Source organism: Bactrocera latifrons, unplaced genomic scaffold (assembly GCF_001853355.1).
Source record: "Bactrocera latifrons isolate USDA-ARS-PBARC rearing strain unplaced genomic scaffold, ASM185335v1 scaffold_8, whole genome shotgun sequence".
NCBI classification, from domain to species: Eukaryota; Metazoa; Arthropoda; class Insecta; order Diptera; family Tephritidae; genus Bactrocera; species Bactrocera latifrons.
The window spans coordinates 3,468,659-3,493,376 of NW_017537489.1; the positions used below are offsets into that span (position 1 = coordinate 3,468,659).

At 37.2% G+C, this 24,718-nt stretch overlaps 1 protein-coding gene across 4 annotated transcripts in view; it reads left to right on the top strand.

The window, feature by feature from the left end:
* Positions 1-1,696: 1,696 nt before the first annotated feature.
* LOC108976754 (FH1/FH2 domain-containing protein 3) overlaps positions 1,697-24,718 on the top strand; it is a 129,556-nt gene continuing 106,534 nt past the window's right edge. For 2 of the 4 annotated variants that reach the window (XM_018946033.1, XM_018946032.1), the window contains exons 1-4: positions 1,697-2,130; positions 16,863-16,916; positions 18,424-22,613; positions 22,772-22,838. In XM_018946033.1, coding sequence (XP_018801578.1) covers positions 2,107-2,130; positions 16,863-16,916; positions 18,424-22,613; positions 22,772-22,838 — 4,335 coding nt within the window. In that variant the 5' untranslated portion in view covers positions 1,697-2,106. The remainder of the gene's footprint in view (positions 2,131-16,862; positions 16,917-18,423; positions 22,614-22,771; positions 22,839-24,718) is intronic. The other 2 variants (XM_018946028.1, XM_018946029.1) reach the window with 2 other exon arrangements.

Consider the following 24,718-nt stretch of genomic DNA (forward strand, 5'->3'; position numbering starts at 1 on the left):
GCATGCCGAAGATCGGCAAGCTCACTGCTAACGAATTTGAATATCTGACGCAAAGGGATGCCGCTTTCCACTATGCATTTATAATTCGTTTTATGATATTTTTCTTTTTTTACTTTAGAAAATCATATCGTATCATATCAATTCTAAGCGTATTAAGTCGAGCAGCCGCCGCATCACAGTGGCCGAGTGTAAATTGTTGACTGCAACGTGTTGAGCGTCGCGCGTCGCGCGTCGAAGTTGGGGCGCGCTGCTTGTGGCGAGTTGGCAGTCGGAAGCTGATTTCGTATTTAGTCGTTTGACAACGCGCCGTGCAAGCGTAACGTACGCGCAACAGCCATCACAGCCGCGGCGATAGCGAATACGCGTAGAGGCAGACGCGTGCCAACACTTTTACACATTCTTCCCCACATTTCACGCTGAGCACACAGTAAATGAAGAAAAGTGGGGAGCCCCAAAAAAAAAAATACTTCAAATAGAAATTGTGTATTTTTTCGCTCGCTGAATTTTAAAAATAAGTACCAAGCGGTGCGCGGCGACAAATAGTGGTGACTGCTACAAACACAAGAAAAAGAAAAAGAGGAAAGCAACAAAAAATAACGAAGTGAATTCAATGTGTCTTTTAAATAAAAACTGCAGCTGCACAAATAAAAATGACGTGACAAGCTAGTGCGCGTTCGCATCCGCGTACATAACGCCGCGGCGCTCCACTTTTGCAACGCGCGCATATACATACCTGTGTGCGTGTTCTTCTAAAGCATCTAGTAAATCTATACAGTTGTGGTGCATTTTGTGTGCCGCTGCCGGGTTATGCATGTACCGTTATACGAGTGAGTTTTCAGTTTGTTAAGCCATTGCGTCAGGATTGCTTAGGGATCAACCGGTGCGGCGCGTACAAAAAGTGCAGCGCGCGTGCAATCAATACACCCAAAAGTGAGCGCGTTACAAAAATAACAAAAGATATACATTCATATGTTGTGCATAGTGTTTATTTGTATGTGCTTGTATTTACGCGTTTATATGCATATGTGTGCGTAACGAATTTTTACTAGTCATTTTGCGCGTCGCTTAGTTTATACGTGAGCGCTGGATTTTGGCAAGTGTTGTGCACTATCTACTTACCCGTTAGTGAGCGCGGCCGTTTTGCGCGCTGCAGTTAATGCGCGTAAAGCATTAATTGGCAATTGAAAATACATTAGAGGTCCTTAAGTGCATTTAAATGAACTGCGAAGTAAAAGAAAAACAGAAATATATTTGTGCGTTTGTGTACACATATTTACATGAGTATATATGTTTTTTCAAAGAAATAGCTATAAAAAGAGTTTCTGAAAGCGCGCTCGGTTCTTTAGTGACAGCCATGCGCCATTCGATTCGCCACAACCCCTGATTGGTGTGATCAAAAGTGATTGAACGGTAGTGCCCCAGCGCGACGCGAGCCAGACAACGCCAATACATACCGCGCAGCGCAATTAGAAGTGTCAATGATAATTGATTGAAGAGCGGCGGCCAGCGCGCTTCGTACAAAAAGTTAATTCCACGCTAGTCGCTACTAAAAATTATTAGAAAAGTATACAAAGCAAAGTAATATAAAGAATAAAAATTACAAAAAAAAAAAAAAAATTAAGCAGCGTGTTACATAGGTGTTAATCAGCGTCAATTTAACTACATTAATTTTTATTAAAAGTGCTCACTCAAGTAATTGCCAGCCACCCGACTGCCAACGTTCACACGGCATTAAAAGTGTTTATTTGAATGTGTAAAGCAAATGCTGCAAATTGACTAACAAAGACTGCCAAACTAAATTATAAAAATAAAATATTTTTGTTTTTGTGAAAAAATAAACTTTCAATTAATTCAAGCGAAATCGTACAAGCGCGCGTGCAACCCACGGCACAGCGCTTCTGCGCAATAATCGGCGAAGGTGCATTGTAAATCGAGCAAGAAAGCAAATATACGCAAGCGAAAAGTGGCAAAGCAACATTGTGTCATAAAATAGAAAAGCAAACGATAAAATTCAATTCAACGCATATGAAACGGAAGCAGGCGCAGCGGGTGTAAACAGATTTTAGCAACGAGTTCACGGCTGGCGTTTGTGCCAAATACGCAATCATGTCTTCCTACCGCAGTAGTTATGTAAGTAAAGTGTGCTATTTGAAAGAAAATATGTAGGTAAACATACACCTACATATGTAAAGTGTTTAGTTAGTGCTCTGTTCCATATCAATTGTATGTACTTTATGTTACTTTCTGCCGAATATTTTGCAGTGTGCTTTATGAATTGTCAGTTGTTTGAATATTTGAGCTTTGTAGTATTTTCGCTTCGTTTGCCGTCATTTAAAGTATTTAGTCAGTAAAGTTTTTAGTCGAAATGTGTTTCGAAGACATGCACCACTTAGTAAAATCTCTTCAAACGTCATTGCTAATGTTTAGATTCCAGTTGGTGGTCATTTAAGCCAAAATATTTGCTTGTGGACTTTTGGTGCTAGAGCTGTGCGGAGAACTAATGGCGCTAAAATATTTGAAGCTAGCTAAGCTCTTTATAGGTTTACTAAAATAATTTAATAACAAACAAAATATTTGAAAAAATATACTTTTCTGGTAAATCGTCAAATCAAAATCTGGTCTCATATAAGATAGTTTCTTGCTCGAATATATTTTGGAAATTAAATTCGCTAAAAGTCTTTAATCTTCCAAAATGTCGAGAACTTGTTTTTCTAGTTTTTCCTTTGATCAAAAACTCTCAAAAATACGATTTCAATGTATTTTGAGCAAAAAATATTTTATGTCAGACAGTAAATCAAGGAAAAGTGTAATGAGCTTTTTTGTTGTTTTTTGGGAACGTAGTTTATTTGATTATGTTAAGGAAATTCAAATGTTTTTCTTTTAAAAATTGTATGTTTTTCGAAAACCCAAAAACCAACGACTTCAAATAACCCCACAAGAAGTAGTCTAATGGTGTTGAATCACAGCTTCTTGGAGGCCATTCAATGTAAAAATTTCTTGAAATAATCGAATCTGCAAACTTTTCTCGCAATATTTCGGTTGCTGCGGTTGTGGCACGTAGCCCCGTCTTACCAGATGTTGCCGTCTAATCAGACCGCACAGCTTAGACACAACTGAGCCTAATCGGTGAAGATGAGTTTCTTAATCATTTTTTAATATTTTGATAATAAAACTGAATAACGTGTAAATGTTGTTCTTGCGTATATATTTCAATGACTAAATTGTAAACAATATTGAATACAATGAAAAAAAAAAAACACCGAACGTGACATATCAAAAATGGTCGAAACGATAGTTAGAAATCATATTAAACCTATTGGTAATCACGGTATAAGTATATACACAACTGATAATTATTTGAGTGATTTTTAAATTGTTGTATTGTTTGTGAATCTATATTATGTGGAAGCTTAGATTTGATTTGAGCTGCGGTTGCGTGCAGTTTCGTAAGAGAGGTCATATGCTTAAGGTCGAATTTAATTCGGAAAAATTTTTATGTATGAAATAATATAAATTCCTTTAAATTTCAATTTAGGTATTTTCATAAATTTATAATGATAATACTTAAGTCAAAATCTAATTCTTTATATCTCCTTTAATAAGGGGTCAGTGGTTTCTTTTGAAAGATTGATACATTACTCAAACATATTTTGATACGCTAAATTTTCCATGAAGTTGGTAACATCCACAAAAAAAGTCGGAGGCCCTATAAAATATACAGGTTTGTATACATAAATGTTCAGAGAGACGAGCTGAGGCGTTTTGGCCATTTTCGTCTGTCTATCTGTATATATATATGCTAACTAGCCCCTCAGTTTTTGTTATGTCCTTTAAAATTATCCACGCGTACTTTTCTCCCCAAGAATCTGCTCATTTGCTGAAATCGTCGATATCGGACTCCTATAGCATATAACTGTCATGCAAAATTATCGTTCGAAATCCAGTTCTAGTATAGGAAACTGTTATATTCCACATGATATCTTCACAAAAATTGGCAATGATATTATCTCCAAACAAAGTGAACATTTGATCCTTCAAATTTTAAAAATCAGAAAGCAATTAAAATAAAGAAATAAAATTTTGCCTGAGTAGTGCCTTTGAAGTATGCTAATGAGAAATAATTGTCCAAATCGTATCAAACAGGTTTTAAGTACCGAATATGTTGACTCCAGTATATATGCTTGACTTTTTATCAAAAATATTGGTTCACGTGTCAGACTTATAATTGAAATGATTTGAGGAAAGAAATGGATTATTCCTAACAGACATACTAGTCTGTATATTAGAAATGACTTGAAACGAGTTAATACTCTTCTCACTTCCCATGTATCTAATAAAAAGATATTTGAACTTCCGGGTGACTTTATACCGCATATAACATTCAGAGAGTGTTTTCTAATGACACTGCATCTTTGTGCTTAGAATAAATAAAATCGGATAAATTTGGGCTAAATACAATATAACTACCTAGCTTTATGTGCCTGAAGGGATTATCCTTGCAATTTGCTAAAGCATGAAATGTTTTACACTAATTGTTCTTTACTTGCTTTTCTATTAAAACTGAATATAATCTTTATACCATCATTCTTTATCAATATTCTAATATATGTACTTTCAAATGTACTATATGAATTGAAGTTTGCATTATTTGTGATGCTATTATACTGCAGGTAGACCATCCTTAATTCAGTAAAGGGTAATCCTTTTTAAAAGTTCATTAATAAAAAAGTCCAAGGTGAAATGACATCTCAGCAAATCCACTGTGGAAATCAGCAGATCACAAATTAAATTATTAGCTGTATACATTGCATGGAGAATTAGTAAAGGAAAAATAAATATGCCAAAATTCATAAACATAAAAGCGCATAATTCATAAAACAATTAAAAAAATTATGAACTTACACACATATACATATACATTCACAATTTTTATATTTCCGTGCATTTTCCAAAACGAAACTCTCTCCACATGAAAGTCAGGCATATTTTCAGCTTTCTCATTAACTGTTTGGCTTGCGATTTGTTTCCTCTTTACTTCGGTATTTTTTATCCAAATAGTTTAGTTGGAATCACTTTACAAATAGCTCACCATGCAGGCACAGAGCCGCGGCAATTGTTTGCTTTATAAATACATCTATAAATAAGTAAAACGTAGATTAGTTTTGGTGCGATATTCCTATCACGGCAGGTATTCTCTGTACCGACTAACGCCAGCGCTTGTTAATGGTACAATTTTCTAGCTGAAAATTTTCAAAAGATATGCTCGTGTTGTTGGCTTTTGTTTTTGTTAAAAAAAAAATTTCGTTTTTGCGTAAACAGATTTGGTTATATCAACAGTGCACACACATATATTATATTTAGCTGTTTTGTGTATCTTATCTCGCGCATCTGTATATCCAGATCTCCCACTCAATTTTCAAGCTATACGTTTTTTCTATTTTTTTATTTTTATTTTTTAATTTTTGAATATTTTTGTTGTATTTTGGCCACCGCTCTGCCTAATTTTCAACAAAACTGTGTACTTGCTCCATTTTCCTCACTTCTGCTTTACTTTGATTTTCTTTTAAATATTTGCATTATTCTATTCGCTCGTTTGTTTTTAGTATGTTACCCCTTTTATATTTCATTTGTTTATTTTTTGGCGGATTATTTACATTTTGTTTGCGCTTTAATTGATAAAATCAAGGTTCTGTCAATTTGTTGGTGGAGTGATTGTTTTAGCTAAACTGGCAGTTTGTGTCGACACAGATTTTTCTCTTGATTTTGAAGGTTAAGACATTCGTCGTTAAATTGACATAAAGCAAGCAGATGGTAAAAGATAATTGTGCTAAAAAATAAGGCTTTTAATGCCTGAAAATCTTGCTTAAAATGTTTTTCTTTCAAATGTTGAGAAATCGCTTGTTTTTGTAATAAAATAGTTCAAAAAAGACAAAAATTAATATTTATTTTTAAATTATATAAAAAATAGAATCATTTATTTACATTTATAGTAATTTTCAGCGTTGTCTTATTGTCTAACATCAAAGATAGTTATTTGTTATACATGACGTATGAGTAACATTTTACTCTAAAGATACTTCAAATGCCATAGTTATTTGGTAACCTTGGCGTATGAATAACATTTAACCTTAGTGTTTTCCACAAATATGATATTGAAAAAAAAAAGATTTACAAGAAAATCAGTTATTGTACATTTGCAATCTTAAACAAAAATTTCTTAATAAATTTAGGTAACAAAAACTTTTTATGATGACAATTTCGTTATTGTTGCAGTGTTAAGCGATTTAAGGTTGTACGCAGGCATGCTATACTGCCAATCAGGTTAATGAAATATTTTTAGACTCTCAGGTCAGTTATCGGGTGGCAATCCGACAACACTAAATTTTGAATAAGTTAAGTTGACCTGCCAGTGAGCCTAAGGCCTTCCTGCAATGGGCCTTGCCCATATCTAGTACTTTCCTTAGAAGGTGCTAACAGAGTTTGGTAGAGGGAAAGAGAGAGATGTCAAGAGCATCGGACTATAACTCCACTTCGGCTCCATCGACAATTCCGGAATCGTCAATATAAATAGAGGTAGTATTCTTCTCACCTATTAAAGTTCTTCTCCATTGAAGTCGTACCCAAAAGTGAAATCTAACCTGGGTAGTAGTCTAACTTAGATACCAAAAGTTTAGCTGGTTCAGGATAGTGCTAAGACCATAATTATTAGTTTGGAACCGGACCTTTTGTTTCCTTTACTTCGGAGGAACAGAGCTTACAGAGCTTGCTGATTACGATTTTCGTAATTAAGTCAAACATAGTTTCGCTTCGTATATGGGAACTTTAATAACTCTTGGTATCTGGAGAGCCTACGAGTGGTTAACTCGTCTCAATTATACAATCAAAAACTATTTGGAATGAATTATGAATTAGAAAATAGTTATAATAGACTCCTTGACTGAGTAATCAGGCTAGTACAAGCATTACTTTGCAATTTTTAGTAGGTCTCAGCCAATGCAATTAACTTTTAATTGACCAAAATTTCTATTATATTTTGAGGCAAAATCTTGACTTTCATTAAACCACTTTATATTTCTTACACTCGCCTTAAAATACTTACTTGCCCAGTCAATAGTACACAAATCAGACAAATGAAAAATACTCACAACAACGCAATATTTTCAGACTGAAGTTTATTGCACAATATAATTAGCAAATTAGCTACTTTGCTTCCTCGAATCATCAATATATCAGCGTGTCAATACAATAACAAGCTAGAACAAATGAGTCCAAAGTAAATACATTGTTGCGGCCGGCGTGGAAACTACACGCCAACGGCGAACTAATTGTAATCCACTTCACTTCACCCGACCAACCCATCAATCCATTATCCAATTTAATTCATTACAAGTGCAACACTTGCGCAAATATCTCGCATTTCAGCGCTAATAAAATAAACATTAATTGTTGCCATAATAATTGAAAATATCAACTACAACAAAAGTCAAGACAAAGTCATGCAATAATTTTACAATGAAGACATTTGCAACAAAGGAATTGTCTGTATGGGCGAGAATTTTCTCTTAATGCCATTTTATTAGCGGATGTTATGTAGTGTGAGTACTTTGATATATATTAAATTTATCTCCCCTAACCCCAAATTTATTATTTTTCACAATTTAAGTTAATAAAATATTTTTGTAAATAAGAAACAGGGTTGTATTCTTTTAAAATACATGATGTAATGTCTTATGATCAAGTGCTTACAACAAATCAATTAAAAGAACAATTTAGTGCAATATAACGGATTTTTGAGCTTTTAAGCAGACAAACCCGTCAAAGACCCGCCTAACAGAGTCGAAAAAGAACAATTCAACTAAAAAGATGTATTTCCTTAATAACCGCGATGAAACATAAACAATATTAAATAATAACTTTGAAGAAGAAAACTTAAGTTCAAAAAAGTAAGGAGGGATAAAAGAGCCCTAGAGCAGCGAGCCAAACCTAGGTTAGGTCCGGTTAGATTAAGAGGTCGACCCCAACCAGGATCTAACTCGAACATCTTAAAACGGCGGTCCATTTTGTTATCTGAAACTCATTTATTATAGATCATAAGACCATTCAATTCAAAATCGACAAAATTTATCACAAATTTTTGAGAACGGTTAATGTCAGTTTCGGCTATGACTCCTGGTCGCCGGAGGTAAGACTGCCGATACATTTCAAACTCAGTCTAGGAAAGGCTGAACCACGGAAAAGAAAGTGCTAATGAATGAAACTTAAGGTCTCTTTAACTTTTTCTAAATGTCATATACCCAGTTTAATTTCGATATTTTGGCTCTTTGTCTCTATGTTAAAATCAGTCTAAATCGCAATGTTCATCGTTTTACAGTTCAGAGAAGGTATTTCATAATTTTTATCTAATAAATGAGGCACAAAAATTCGTTAGGTTCAAATGGTGTTTAATGCCACATTTGTGGTTAGGAAGGTTTCGCTATGAGTTTAGTGCGATTTACAGGCAATTATCTACAACGAGCTGCTCGGAAACTATAAAAAAAAAATACCCATTAAAATGCCGTGTATATTGACCAATGTACATGCTGCGCGGAAAGTAGGGTTGGGAGAAGTATTGACAACAACTTAAAGGCATGCGTCCGACCCAGTTTTCAATGCGTGGTTACAACCTCTGAAGGTTTAAAATGGTAATCAATCTCCCGGGCAACAAATTCCGGCTATTTATCGGATTTGACACTGTCCAATGTAAGCGCAAGAAGCACTTATTCGAGAATCCTGTGCGTATTGCCGGTTCTGTAGCCACAGGATTAAAGCTCTTGGATCCATCTTTCAGATGATCTGCCCGTTGAGTCAAATTTTTGAAGACTCCTTCGAGCATTTTCAAGGCCTGATCGAAGCGGGATTGTTCGTATAGACTTTAGACTTTACATATAACCACAGGAAAAAGTTGAATGGTGTGATATCACACGATCTTCGTGGCCAATCAACCGGACCAAAACGTGAATTTTCTGCTTACCGAAGTTTTCTCTCAATAAATTCATTGAATGATGCGCCGTCTTGTTGAAACAAAATGTCACCGAATTACGAGTTTCAATTTCAGGTATCAAATAGTCGGTTATCATGGCGCGATAACGGTCGCCATTGACGGTTACATTCTCCCCGGTGTCATATTTGGAGAAATATGGAGCGATAATTCCACCATAATTGTCATAACTTGACACATCATGCGTGATTTGCCAAAAACGGTTATTGAAAAAAGTACTTCTACATGAATCAAACGTTATAAGGCATAAGGAGGCTAGGAGACATATTAACCCGATTTTATTTACTTGTAGCAATAGTTCACATTATTACGTATATCAAAATACTACTAAATTGCAGTATATAACAAAACTCAAAGGAACTTCAAAATTTGGTTCAATTAGAAGTTGTGAAGACATAGAATCTCATCTTAAGTTAGACGGTGCCACGTCTAATTCTGAAACGCTTAAAGAAAATAGTAATTTTCGCTTGGCGGTGTTGATAATTTTGATATAGACTATATTACGTTAATTAAAACTTTATATTATTATTTAATTATTTAATGATCTAGAGGGTGATCCAATTCGAGATTTCATATATTTTTAAAGAAAAAATACAGAAGCAACGCATGTATACACTTGTATAAAGGAAGGTGTGGTCATACATGCAAGCATGTATATATATGCATGGTATATATATATATATTTGTGCGCCTATTTATACTCGTGACTACACCCGAATGTGTGCACCGCTATAGCGCTCAATTCGTGTGCATCGCCGCTCGCATTCAAGTTTAAGGAAATCTCCAATTAATTATTCCACTAAAAATAAGTGCAGCAGTTGGCTGAAAGGCTGAAAATAGTGCAAAGCCAAATAAATTTCCGCGCAACTTTTATTGGTTGAGTTGACGACGCTCCTAGAGTGTGCAGCAGTTGCATGCGTTGCAGTAATGCTATTGTTGGCGCGTGTTGAAAGGTGGAACTGCCATGAGCAGTACGAAAGCAAGGCAAACATTTCTTCATTTCGATTTAGTTAAGTACTTCTGACATTTATTTTGTGACTAGTAAATAATTATAAATCGCCGAGGAGATGCATGTGTGGAAATATGAGCTCATTTTTTGAATATGTTTGCTTAAGAGGAGAATTTAATATATTTTTTATTTAATTCTTGAGCAAGGAATTAAGTGAATGGTTTATGGAGGCTGTTTTTTACAGCAGCTGGAAACAATTGTAGATAATTAAATGTAAGAGATAATTCGCCTTCTCACTTAAGCTTGCCTTCAAAGGGATGTTTTCTATACATGGTTCCAACCTCCAACCATTAATATGATCAAAAGATATGTCAGATTCTCTATAGTGTGAAATATTCTTAGAAACTATCTAAAGGAACTGACCTGGGATGTTTGAAACGTTGCTGATACAATTGCTTCAAGTTAGAAATATCTGGAGGCATTCTGGAATCAGTCTGAAATAATTATGTTAGAACAAAAACAAGTTTTGAAATCTAAACAAATCTGGTTTTAAAAATGATAAAAGAGAACTCAGCATTACAACTTTTATAAATATTTTGTCCTTCAAGAATTGATTGGTTGTTCTTAGAAATTCTCAATCTTCGCCATAAAGATTTTTTGTTAAAACCTCATCTAAAAAAAACCTTTAGTTCGAACAATTTTCAATTTTTGTGATTAAATATTGCCACCAAAATCCAATATAGCAAAACACGACTTTTCTGTGGGCTCTTATGATGAGTTGTTATACATTTTAATTGACGAAATATTATACATAGTCCATATCTTTTATTATTTTGACAAGATTGCTACACGCAACGTCATATAGTGAACGAACTGTCAAACTTTTATGTCCATTGTAGCAAATCCTCCCTTTATTTCACGTCTCGCTCAAATATGTTTTGCAGTCTAAAGTACACCTAAGCAAGTAGCGGTAAGGAAATATCGTAATATCCCCTCCTATGAATCTTAGTTCAAGTACAGTTGTGGTGAGGGGAGTAAAGTATATCAATTACCGATTGGCAGTCACAATTCATTGCATTTTTATCTTCAATAAAGTCAAAGTTATCAAACTACTTAACTGTTATGCTTAATATATTTCTTTAGAGTAAAATATGTCTGCAGACCAAATGGGCCACCTCTGATTTCGCTCATATTAAACAAAACTTTTCCTTTATCTCTTTCGAAATAGCTGGTGCCGCATCAGAGAAGACGAAGAAGAACCAATTTTTCAATGAACCAACCAAATTTAATACGCCAAGTGATGGATCTTTTTTGGTGCGCATTTCATTGTGTCATAGATTAACGTAATAATCAGGCGAAAATCATTGTTGTTTACATTTAGAACTCAACCCAACACACATAAAAGTTTATGCAATTTTATAGTTTTAACAGTTTTAAACTCGCATGGTGTGAAATTTGTTTCGGCTTTCGTATATATATATATATATATATACAAACTAACATTCGTACATTAGTTAGCACTTAGAGCAGCATTGCATGTCCGACATATTGGCTTCGTCTATTTTCTTGATTTCAATTACGGTATTCGACGAGTTGGCACGCGAATGTTTACACTACATTGACGAAATCGTTTGACTGAATGTGCCAAAAATTACTTAATCTATATTCTGCAATACGTAAGAAATATTTTAGGAAAATAAAAACGAAAATCTTTCAATGCGCAGCCGAAAGTTGTACAGGAAAAAAAAAAATTTAAACGCAAAATTGTATGATTGTGGGAATGCTGTATTGAGTATTAAATTCATTGAGCACAAATAGAAGAGATACTTGAAGAGGAGTAGTTCAGCTGATAAATATATGTATGTATGTAAGCTTTTTACTTTTTTTTTTATTATGAAATGAAGGACTCTTTTATAATTATGTTTCAGTTAGGGTTCTGTGTTTTCTTTTCAATTTAGACCGCAAGTTTTTTTTTGCTAAAGGCTAAGTAAAGATGAAGAGCTGTCTTTCAGTTCTTTGGCCCAAATATGTCAATGGGTAAAATTTTCACACTTTCGCCTAATTTTTTGCTAATGAGGAAAACATTTGGGTTTTAGTTTGTTTTTACCACAATATCAGCTTAATGAACGCTTCGATTAAAAATACAGTCATATCTATAACCAAAACCAAAACATAATTTTATTATGTTTCCAAAAACATTGTTTTTTTCAGTCTAATCTTGGCAAGGAGTACGTTTACTTCCTATATACAAGCGCGTTCCAAAGTTAAAAGTAAAAAAAAAAAACAGAACAAATGGTTTTTCCAGCAAAATCAATTAATTTTATTCAAAGTAGCCTTCTTTTGCTTCAATACAGTTTTTTGCACGGTCCAAAAGCATTTCGAACGAGTATTTTAGCTTGTTGGGCGGTACGCCGGTGCAAAACGCTTTCTTTTCATGGGCAAATGGTTACAATTTGATTTTTGGTCAAATAATCGGTCAAAAGCGTTGATGCAATGTTAGATTCTGAACAAGTTTTGGTCGTTAGTCAATTTGTGCGGAACAAACCGTGCACACACCCTTCTTAAGCCCACATTTTCGGGCAAAATGCGATAAATCGATGGTTTGGCAATGTTCAATTCTATTTCCATGAATTTCAATTATGATTTCAGCTGACTTTTGATGAATTCACGCACAGTTTCGATGGAATTTCCAGTGATCACGGATTGATTGGCCCACATGCAGATCGTCATTTATGTCCGCACGACCACTTTGAAAACGTTGAAACCACTCGTGCACTCTCCTACGGCAATTATCGCCATAAACTTGTTTCATCAACGTTTCGGTAAAAGTTTTACCAATTTTAAAACAAAATTCAATGTTGACTCTTTATTTGAAGCTCATTTTCGCACCGATAAAACAAACATACTGACACTTAAAATGCAAAAACTTCACTTCCAATTGATGAATTTCGAGAAAATATCACTGGGCAATCGATAAAGATAACAGATTCTAACGCACTAGTCGACATATGGCGCCACCATGGGGCGTTAGATTCAAAAAGTACTGTTTACTTTGGAGCACATTTATCCCTGAAGTAACGTTAACTATTTATGTATGTATGTACATTATCAGAAAACCTGTGGTTTGGGACGAAACATCTCAAATAACAATAAATTTTCAAAGTATTTCCAGTTTGTACTATACACAATTGGTATCCTAGCAACCTAAAGAGATTCAAGGGCTGCTATTACTTCCAGAAAAACAACGGTTTAGTGTGGTATTTGGGCCGGTAGAATCATCGGTCCATATTTTTTTTTTTTCAAACATCATGCCGTTGAGAATGTAACCGTCAATGGCGACCGTTATCGCGCCATGATAACCGATTATTTGATGCCTGAAATTGTAGCTCGAGATCTTGCCGACATTTTGTTTGAAGAAGAATAAATAGATTTATTGAGAGAATACTCGGGTGAGCTGATAATTTCACGTTTTGGGCCTGTCGATTGGCCGGACTAAGCGGATAGCTCAGCTGAGACATAGCCGCGGCCAACATTTGAAAAAGATAGCCTCCAAAAAATTAATTCTAAAGAATGTTTTTTAGAATGATAATAAACATTTACATTGAATTTTGAAGTTGTGTTTTTTTCTTTAAGAGATACTCGAAATGGATTGCCCTTTAGTTTTAGACAGTTTTGGAAGCTCTTATTATAATACGCCCTTTTCATATAACCAAATATAGAGCATTACCTCGGATATTCGTGTATACCGTTTATTGAGACGATTGGCAAGGATATTAGAAAGTGGTTTGGATTCAAATATACAGATCGATAGACGAGCATGTTGGTGACAATTTATGGATCTCTTTTAATGTGGTATTCCTCCTCTGGTGGGTGCCCTTAGTTCAGAACTCTTTTAGGGATCAAAAATTATATGTTTCGGTAATGCTATCAAGTACTCTAACGGCTTCTAGTATTATATTATTGAGGAGTTCAGCTTAACGCCAAGACGTGAAATAGTTTCGTTTGTGAGTTCTTGGTGAATCCAGCTAACTATAATATGAGCTTATATCCTTTAAATCGTCGGATGTGGTAATCTGCAATACATTTTCTTGCATTTGCTTTCTTCTTACTCAAAATGGTTTTACTATTTTATATCCGAGGCGTATTCAGAAAAATGTGACAAGAATAATAAATAATATATGCAATTTCAGGGATATGTAAGACAAAGACACAGTAGACACACTTCAATCAGTCTGGAACACTAAAGCAATTAAAAATCGCGAATTCCAAAGTGATGCGAAAGTGATTTCTTCCATATGCCGCAAATGAACGCCGGTAGTGGCGACATAGGCTGGAGGACCGGGCCATGTATTGGTTGCAAACGGCCGACCAACAACATAAGGCGACGGCTGAGGCTCCAATGTGGAAAATAAATAAACTAAACGCCAACAAATAAATGTGAATATTTTTATCAAAGTACCGTGTGTACATACATATGTATATATGTAAGTATTTATTGCTAAGATGTGGTAAATGTCAACGTCTCAATGGCAGTCCGACATAAAAATAGGCTCAGCTGGACTATTTTTGAAATTTTGCTTTGGTATTTCGTATTCTGTGTGCAATACAATCATATCTTTATACTGAAGTATATTTTCTGTGTGGAAAGTTGTTTACCAAGAATAGATGGAACAAGTAGTTGTGCTCACATATTATCTAGCGCTTCAAGTTTTTCAAGTAAATGCTTCTATTTCGATTTCGATTGCAGAGATATGTTGCACATTTGACAAAAAGCACCGAATCAACACAGACAAAAAAAAAAAAAAAAAATGTATTTACTTGTAAAAATGTTATGAGCTTAGATCTAAATATACACTAAATATTTAGCTTGATTCCTGGTGGAATGACATTAGGGTGCGGTAATTTTTTTAAATACTTTGAAATGGAACAAATTATTGATAACTTGTGGAATTTATACCTCTAAGTATTTTTGTTTAATTTCTATATCATATAATAATTGTATAAAAGAAAAAGAAATTACCGCTTTGAAATTTGTCTCAAAAAAATGTAAAAGAAGGCTTTCCATCTTTAAAAGAGAAAAAGGTGGGAAAAAAATCTTAAACGATCTCCAACAACCTCCAAAGCCGAGTTTCGAACCACTTGGAAACGAGAGGTAAAATATTAAAAATTAAAGATTAAAGAAAAAATAATTTTCGGACAATCTGTGATCCGAAAATGGAAAGGGGGGGCGCTTTTGAATTTTCAAGGGTTTAAGTCCTGCATTTTTTAAAAGAAATTTTGAATATGCTTAGCTTCTTATTTACGAAACATAACGTATTTTTTTATTTAAAATGTTAAAGAGGAAACTTTAAAATCGATTAGAAAAACACACAATTTTTAATCAAAGATTCATACGTTCAAGATCAGACTTTTTTAAGAAGTCAGTATATTTGCTGTTTTTTGAAATATCTGCTTTCTGATAGTATAACAATATGAATAAAATAAACGATACACTTTTGCAGAAAATACTAAAAAAAAAATACCACAAAGCTCTCGAAAATTTCTCGGAATCACCTTGGATATTGTTAATTGGTCGGTTTAAAAATTTCTGTCTATTCGCTGTTTAGGTCATGACTCATTAGAAATGGACGTTGGGGTGAAACATTTTTCAAAATTTTGTCATGAAACCTTTTTCGTCCCAGGTGAATGTTACGAAGCGAAGATCCCAGGGTGGGGATGGTTCCTTAAAGGGAGATTTTAGTGATATGCAAGTGGCACATACCGTTGCTGTGACGACAGAACCTGCAAAAAAATCAAATTTCCCTAATGAACTGATCAAAAATTATGACTAAACGAACTCATTGTCTTTAACTATAGAAAAATAATTCTCTGAATAATTTCATAAAAAATAATTGCCTTGCCGATGAGAAATGTTTCACCCTTAAAAAAAAAAATTTATAAAATCATAAAGTATTTGAAGGAAAAATTTCTTTTTTTAATTTTAAAAATATTCATTAAAATTCATTTCGTATTCAAATAATTGTTGCTCCCTAATGTTCAAGTATATTTTGGTACCACTGAATCTTTATGCTGATCTGTCCGCACACTCGAAGTGAAGTCAGTGCCAATTATAATCTTGCAGATGTTGAAATAATCGAAATGAATCTGTTTACACATCCGAAATTAATTGAAAAACTCACTGAGGTAAAACACCGTACCGACAACTAGTGCATTTAATGGCGCGGAGTCGACAAAGAAAGCATTCGTAAAGCATACACAAACATACACCAGCATATGTGAACTATGTAGGGATCCACACGTTAGTGGTTATGTGTATATATGTAGATATATACTGAAAGTATGCACAAACAAAGAAGTGACGAGCGGGCGCAAGAATGGAAAGCCATTTATGCCCCTTTTACCGATAGCTCGCGGAGTAATTTACATATTTTTGGCAAATACAGCATGAAAATTGGTGTATATGTGTATAAGTATGCATGTATATACCTAAATATATCTATGACTCTGTGTCTTTATAGAAATCTCTGAATGATTTTTATGCATTTGATTTGGTTCTTTTTTTGGGGCGCACCAACTTCCATGCAACTTGCAGCAGTGCAATATGTTGCATGTTGTGGTATGCCACATGCTTATTCATACATACATGGCATGTTTGTTCGTCAAGTGTTTAATTGATTTCATGTCATTGTGAACATACCATTAATTATTATTTATGGCGCAATTGTGGCGCGGGATGTGTGATTTCTTTGTGTGGCAGGTCGGCACTTTAGCAGATTTTTCTCATTAATTTAGACAATGGCACGCATGCACGTTTGCTATATGAATTTATTAATTTCATCTTCTTATGCGTTTCAAAATTTTTCTTTCTCTTTATAGACGCCATGGAAAACTAGTTTGGGGTCGTCCTATAAGCCGAGTGGATCCAGTGCGGTAAGTACTATTTTTTAATAATAAGGAAAATCTGTTGAGTTTGAAGCACATGTTGCTATAAACGAGGTTGTAATTTTGAACATGTGCCAACTCTTCTCTATTTTCTTATTTCTAAGTTATATGAATCTTTATACTGTACTACCCGTTTTGCAATTTCACCTATTTATAATTTATTATTTAAGTAATTATGGTATTCCGATCCTCTGGTTGACATTGTGTATCTTACAACAGCGCGCCAATCGTTTCTTCTTTTCACTACGTGGCGTCAGTTGGTGATTCCAAGCGAAGCCAGGTCCTCTTTCTCCTGGTATTTCCTACGGAGTGGAGGTCTCCCTCTTCCCCCCTCAGGTACAGCGTCGAGTACTTTCATATCTGAAGTGTTTTCGTTCATTCGGACGGCACAACCTAGCCACCGTATTCGCTGAACTATGTCAATAGCGTCATATAAGTCATACAGTTCAAAATTCCATCGAGTGCATTATTCGCCGTGGCTAATGCGCAAAGGTCCATAAGTCTTCCGCAGAATCTTTCTCTCGAAAATTCGTAACGTCGTTACACAGACGTATTAGTTTTGCGGGAATAGCGGCAGCTTCGAAATCAACAAATAGGCGTTGCATGTCGACTCTGTTTTCACGGGTCTTTTCAGTCATATCTGGTCAGTTGCATCCAGGTTTTAAGCCACACTGATAAGGTCCAATTAGTTAGATCTTTCCCACAGTACGCTCGATAGAATCTCATATGTGATGGTGAGGAGGCTTATACTACGATAGTCAGCGCAGTTTAGTCAGACTGCTAAGAAGCTGATGCCTGCTCCTTCTCAGTTCTGTGCTGCTGTATTGGAATAGCTCGGCCGGCAATCCATCGGCCGCTGTAGCTTCTTCAGACGAGCAATGGTTATTCGAACTTCTTCATGGTCGGGCAAGGGAACGTCTGTTCCATCGGTATCGATTGTGAAATCGGGTTTACCATCTCATGATTTTATGCTTTCACTGTCATTCAGCAGTGTTCCGTCCATAAGCTTAGTAAGCTCTGAGACTTTGGCACTAGATCACTTCGGAGGGTTCTACAAGAGTATGCCCCGGTTTTGAAAACTGAGGGACTAGTTCACGTAAATGCTGACAGACGGATGGACAGGTAGACAGACAGTCATGGTCATATTTATGTATATGGAGTCTCCGACGTATCTTTCTAAATGTTACAAACTTCGTGACAAAGTCAATACGAGTCAATTTTCTAGTTCACAAATAACTATCTGAAGACTGCAACTACCATCTTTTCAAAGTTTCTATAACGGCTTGAGGTAGGGGGAGGGAGCTTTATTTAATTTATTTCGTAAAGAGAGAAACCACGGAATATAGAACTAATAGGTACTAACGTTGTCATATATGATTTCAGTTGTTTTTAGTAAGTTTTCGAAACATGATTCTTACCAAAACAGCTAAGTAAACTCTTTACTTTTTTATTTTTTTGGCTTTTACTCATTACCCTCATATAATTATAATTTCAGTACTCCTCCCGCGATGATATTGGCAGTTCACGCTACACATCTCTATCTTCACCCAGCACATATCGACCATCTTTCGCTGGCGGTACATATCGCATAAAACGGGATCCACCTTCAAGCCTACAAACACCCTCGTACACAAGTCGCTACACACCAAGTGTAACGAGTCGCAACACACCGGTAGTGGATTCTACTGCCGACCTCAATGGCACAAAATCTAGTCAACTTAAGCGTTATACAACATCAACCACTAGTAATCTCAATAAATATGGCTCATCACGCGAACCAAGCCCAGCAGCACTGGAAATTACAAATCGCATGCGCAGTCGAGAGCCAAGCCCAGTTTCGCGTGCACTACGTGGCAAGTCAAGAGATCCGAGTCCCGTAGTCGACACTAGTTGTAAGATTGGTTATGGTGGTCTGAATTCGTACCGCATGTCCACTCCAAAATCCACCAGCAGTAGTAGTTACAATTCGAGGTATGGTAGCGGTGCTACTGTAGGACGCGCATCCAGTGTGGCGCCTACAATACCACCGGATAAATCTATTTCATATCTAACTGCCAGTGACTTTCATGCGCGTTCGGTAAGTCGTGCGCGGGAAACCGCAGCGAGGAAGTCCAACGAGAAGGAGATCGAAGACGAGGAGTCCGTGCAGCCAGCAACGGTGGTGGAAAAGAGTGAAAGTGAAAGTAGCAGCGCAGAAGAGGAGGAAGAGGAAACGTTTGTCGCTGTTTCGGTGGTCACCAGAGCCACATCGCCGACGCCACCCGGCAGCGCAACAACAGTACAAAGAACGCGACGCATGGATATTGCAAAAACCATTGAAAAGACTATACAACGATCGACACGCAAGCGTAAAACTTTAGAGAAGGAAATACAATCTGACCGACTCGATGATTCGACACGATATTCACGTTTCGGTTTGAGTAGTCGAGTGCCATCTTACAGTCCGCACACGGAAAGTCGATATTCGTCGACAAATTTACGTTATAGTAACAGTCCGCTGTCGTCCGTCTCAAAGTCTTCCGCGTCGAATGCTTCCAGTACCAATAGCGCAGAACCCAAGAAGGACACTACAACAAAAAGTACACGCTCAAACGCCAGTAGCAAATCCAAATTATCGCCACCTAAAGTTGTGCGTATCAGCTCCAGACAATCATCCGTCGAAAATCTCACTGCCACCACAAATGCTAATAAGCCACCTGCACCGCCGAAGGCTGAATCGCCAACTAAAAGTAGCTCCAGCAGTACGCATGTGCCCACAAAGCTACCAAATAAAGACTTTCGAAAATCAGCTTTGAATGTTGGACCCACCGACCGTCCACGTAAGTCACGTACGCCCAGTAGCGGCACAGACTCAGATCCAGTACAACAAGCACACAATGATTTGGCGAATGGTTTGGCACAGCGTAAAGAGCGTTCGCCTAGCGCTGGTTCCGAGGTGAGCAATGTGTCGGCTGCCTCGAGTAGACGTAGCAGTACGACAGGTGATAATAAGACACGACCACGCTGTCATGCCAAAAAGTCTTCCTCGTCATCATTAAGTCGTCACAATAGCAATAATAATTTAAAAAATAGTGCACATAAATCATGCACACCGTCAACGTCTTCCACTACTGCGACCAGCTCAACAACCACTGCCTCGTCATCGAGTGGCGCGGAGAGCTCGAGCGAGCTGAGAAAAACAAACAAAAAGCAAGGCAAGAAGAAGAATGCCAACACCCACAATAAAGATCACACAGCCAATAATTCGGGTGTGACAAAGTGTGCGACAACCAACACAGGTGATTCTAATGATTCGTCGTCGAAGCGAAGAATAGATGAAAATAGCAAGGCGACACAGCAACCACCAGCGCTGCTAAGTACAAATGATACGCCCGCGGCAGAGTCTGTTGAATCATCGCGCACAAATTCGAGATCGCCACTCGCCAGCTCGCAAGAGAAGTCTTCCAACCGATTGCAAAGATTGTCGTCTGTATCGAATTTTTTTGTTGCTCGTCAGAGCGATGCAAATAGCGAACCGATTTTCATTGAAAGCTCCGACAATTCGGGGGGCGATTCAGAGACGGGTCAGCTAATTGGCAGCAGTCTTACGGCAGCAAGCAAATCGAACACATCGCCAACGAATAACGCGACCACAACGACAACGACAACGACTGATCCTGCACGTACGGAAGCAGTATCAGCAAAAGTGATTACAGTAGCTGAATTAGAACCAAAAACAGCGACGTCCAAACGTAACTGTGACGATACGAGCCTCAACAGTTTTGAGGATAAGACATCGACGTCTGCGAGAAGTCCACTAAGTCTGACGAAAAATAGCAACGCAACCCCAGATTGTAGCAAGTCTACAAAGTCAACAAAATCTAGTAGTACACATTTCCCGCACGAAACAACAGTCACCGACACGGCGGCGATCACCAGTGAAGCGGTAACAGATTCCTACACTACTACGGCCACTACGTCCGAGGAAGAGCAAGACGAATCGAGTTGGTGGCAACATACAAGTCGACAGATAGATACAGCATCTGCTTTAGGTTGTCAACAAAAGGACGATATGCGTTTCAAGTTGAGACACATCGACTCTGGTGAGACTGCCTGGTGGTTACGTAACGACGACGATGACACTTTGGCCGACGTCGATTTGAAAACACTCAATCAGGAAGAGGAAGATCACAGTGAAGCCACTACAGCGCCCACACAATCATTAACCAACCATTCGGATGAGCATAATAACACATCATCGCAGGCTAAGTACAGCTGGTGGACGAGTGATAACAACAATGAGCAGGAAGAGACGGAGGCGGTTGGAGCGCATAATGAAAATGATCAAAATGAAACGAATTGTAGTGATGGGCGAACAAGTGCGTCCTATTACAAAGTGAATGGTGATAGTAAACAAATCGCAAGAAGTCACTGCACGCCAGAAAAGCCCTGGTGGGGTGACTCAAATGAAAATAGTAAAGACGATAGTAAGAGTAACGAATGCTTGGAAAAATCGAATAGCGCAACGAAACAAAATGGTACAATACAATTGAAGATTTGCCGTGTGGAGTCCGGCGAGCAACCTAGGTGGTCGAGTGAAGGCGACAAGGAGCAAAAGCATACAGAGGAAGAGGCAGTCGTTGAGGCCACCATCAAGTTACCGGCACGTAAATCGCAGACTGTAGAGCGCTCAACTAGTAGCGGCAGTAACAATGTAAGCGATGATAAGCCCTGGTGGATGTCTGGACCCATGAAGAAACAGTTCACTGTGCGACGCGTGGAGTCAGGCGAGAAAGCTTGGTGGCAACAAAATGATGAGGATGAGTCAAATAACAAAGAAGCACAAAGACAAACGGCAAACGCAAATATAGTGCGCGATAAGTCCAATGAAACATTGTGGTGGCAAAAGAACGATGAGCCGGCGGATGAACCGTATGCACATGCACCGGTACGGTCACGTATCTACCGCAGTGATTCGACGGAAAAAGCCTGGTGGCTGCAAGACGACGAAGAGCAAGTGACGCACACACAAAATGGACAGATACCGAATGGAGATACGGTAGCGGTCGGTGAAGATAGAGTAGATCGCGCCGATATAGAAGTGCGGCGGATCAATAACGGTCAGCTAACTGGTTCGCAACAACAAACTTTTGGCACCGAACTAAGTAATTCGTTCAATTTCGAATATTCAGAGCGACCACCGCCGTTGGGACAATGCGCCAGCCCCATCGACCTTGAGCAAGAACTGCCACAACAGCTGCCACTCAAACAAACACCAACGCGCAATCTAAATCAGTGCAAATCCCCTTACGATAACATTCCAATGGCGAAAGTTCAAGTGAATCACTACTATCAGCCCCAATACGTTCAGCAGCAGTCGAACGCAGCAGCGGCCGCCAACTCACCACAACCACCTTACTATCACCAGCAGCAACAACAACAGCAGTCACAACAAGCAGCTGATTACTACACACCATATGGTAAGAGTGTGTGTGGTGAAAAGCTCTTCATTTCACGTCACCAGAACATTGATGAGCTTTTAGGTGGTTCGTGTCGCCCATTAAGTCCGATCTTCTTAGATGGCAGCAGCAATAGCTTTGCCACAGTGCCGGCGAATCGTAATCTCTTCGTAGAGGAGATCACACCTGATCAAGTGCGCATACATGACAGCACAGCGCAAATGCCGGTCATTCAACGCATGGAGAGGTGAGTGACGATCAAGTATTGAGCATTGTGTGTATGGGTGTTTGAATGGTGCGAAGCTGTTGTATTGGTGTATGATATATATATATATTTTTTTATTAAATTCTTTCGTTCTATTTTGGTTTCCAAATTTATTTATATGTTTTTATTTTTGTAATTAGGGATGAATGGGATAATTATGGAAATGGAAGCGCGCAACAACCACCGGCTGTTTATGAGCGAAAAATGGTGAGTGGAGATTTTCTTGTTATTCTTATATTTGATGTGTATGTATGCACTGATATAAATTAATTTGAAGGTTTCGTTGCTTGATTCGAAAGTGATCCTATCTTTGATTTTTTAAATCTAAGGTATTGAGTAGCCCGATGCGCGTAATTACTCGATAAATTCTTCGATATTCGCTTTTAAAGAAAAATTACTCGATTGAGGCTATCAAATGTTGGCTTTGGCTTTTTATAAATATCTCCGTGAGAAAAAATTTTAACTTGAGTGAATTGGGAGCCACTGAGACCATAAAAATATCAACTTTTTTTTGAAGCTAGTGGCTATAAAGAGTTGAAAAACATTTGACTTTTTATCTCCTATTCAATAGAGTATAAGAACCATTGAATGGAAAAACATTCGTAAAAAGGATGTATAAAAGAGGTCATGGATAAATCACCTAAGGCTCGGTCAATTTTATCTCGCGCTCCCATATTCAAAAAGCTTTAAGCCTTTGGACAGTGTTCTCAGATTGTAAAATATAATTTTTAGAAAGCCAGCTAGCTTTAGATAATGGGACTGCAAAAAATCGGTTTGGAACTGTACAGTTTCGAAATGAGTTATGGTAATTATTAAATTAAATTAAACAACTCATTAAATGGAGCATTACAAAAATTTCTACCTATGAACAAAGTATTGGGTGATCCATTTTGAGGCTCCCTACTTTTTTAAAGAAAAAGACAGAAACTTCAAAATCTAATAGGCAATGCTTATTGTCATTCGAATGAAGATTCTTTGGCATTAATTTGTGAAGATTATCTCTTTGAAATGTTGGCCGCGGCTACATCCCAGATACTTTATCCGTTGGGATCAATTTTTGATGACCCGTTCGGTGTGATATCACACGATGTATGTGGCCAACCGACCAGCAAAAAACGTGAAATCATCTGCTCACCGTAGTGTAGTAGTCTCAATAGATCCATTGATTGACGCGATGCGTGGGAAGTCTTGGAAACTAAATTTCGCTGGGATCACGAGTTTCAATTGAAGGCATCAAATAGTCGATTATCATGGCGCGATAACGAGCATCAGTTTTGAAGAAGTAGATACCGATGATTCCACAGGCCACAAACCACACCAAACCGTTGTTAATTTTGATGAAATGGCAGATCTTGAATTTCTTCTGGTTGATCTTCATTTCAAATGCTGCAATTTTACTTGTTTAGATACCCAGAGAGCCAGAAATGAGCCTCATCACAAAACAAAATTTGGGAGGAAACTTCGGTACTTTGTGGAACTATTTTGTGTGCCTTCAATTTAAGATCTCGATGTAAAATGTGCCAAGTCGTTCCATATGTCAGTTCAATTTGCTGCGAACGGCGTGGAACCGACTCTGCACGGTCTTCGTGTACTCTCTTGGCTAAGGTTGCTATATATTTTTTCATTGCGAGCTGGACGTGTTCTATTCGTTGTAATATGATACAGTAATGAATACTGAAGTCGCAAGATGGGTGGTGGTGTTCAATAGGTCCTCTCTATCTACGGCCTATCCCAGTAGGCCGATTATGGTGACCATAATTTGAGGAAAGCGCGCGAAACAAATTCTATACAGAACGAAATTTTCGTAATAAAGTTGAACAATTTGTAAACGTTGTTCAGGTTCTTTCCATGATGAAATGCCATACAATACCGAAAAAAGATAACATGCTAGGTTTACGCGACTCTCACGTGATCTGTCAAAGAGAGACCATTGAAAAAAGTGCCACTATTTGGATCATTCTATCTATCAAATATATCAAGGTGTACTAAAAATTCAATATATTCTATCCTCAATTATTGTAAATCGTCTTTTTACTAGCTTATTTTATTCACATTCAATAAGTAAAAACAATATAATATTCCCGAAT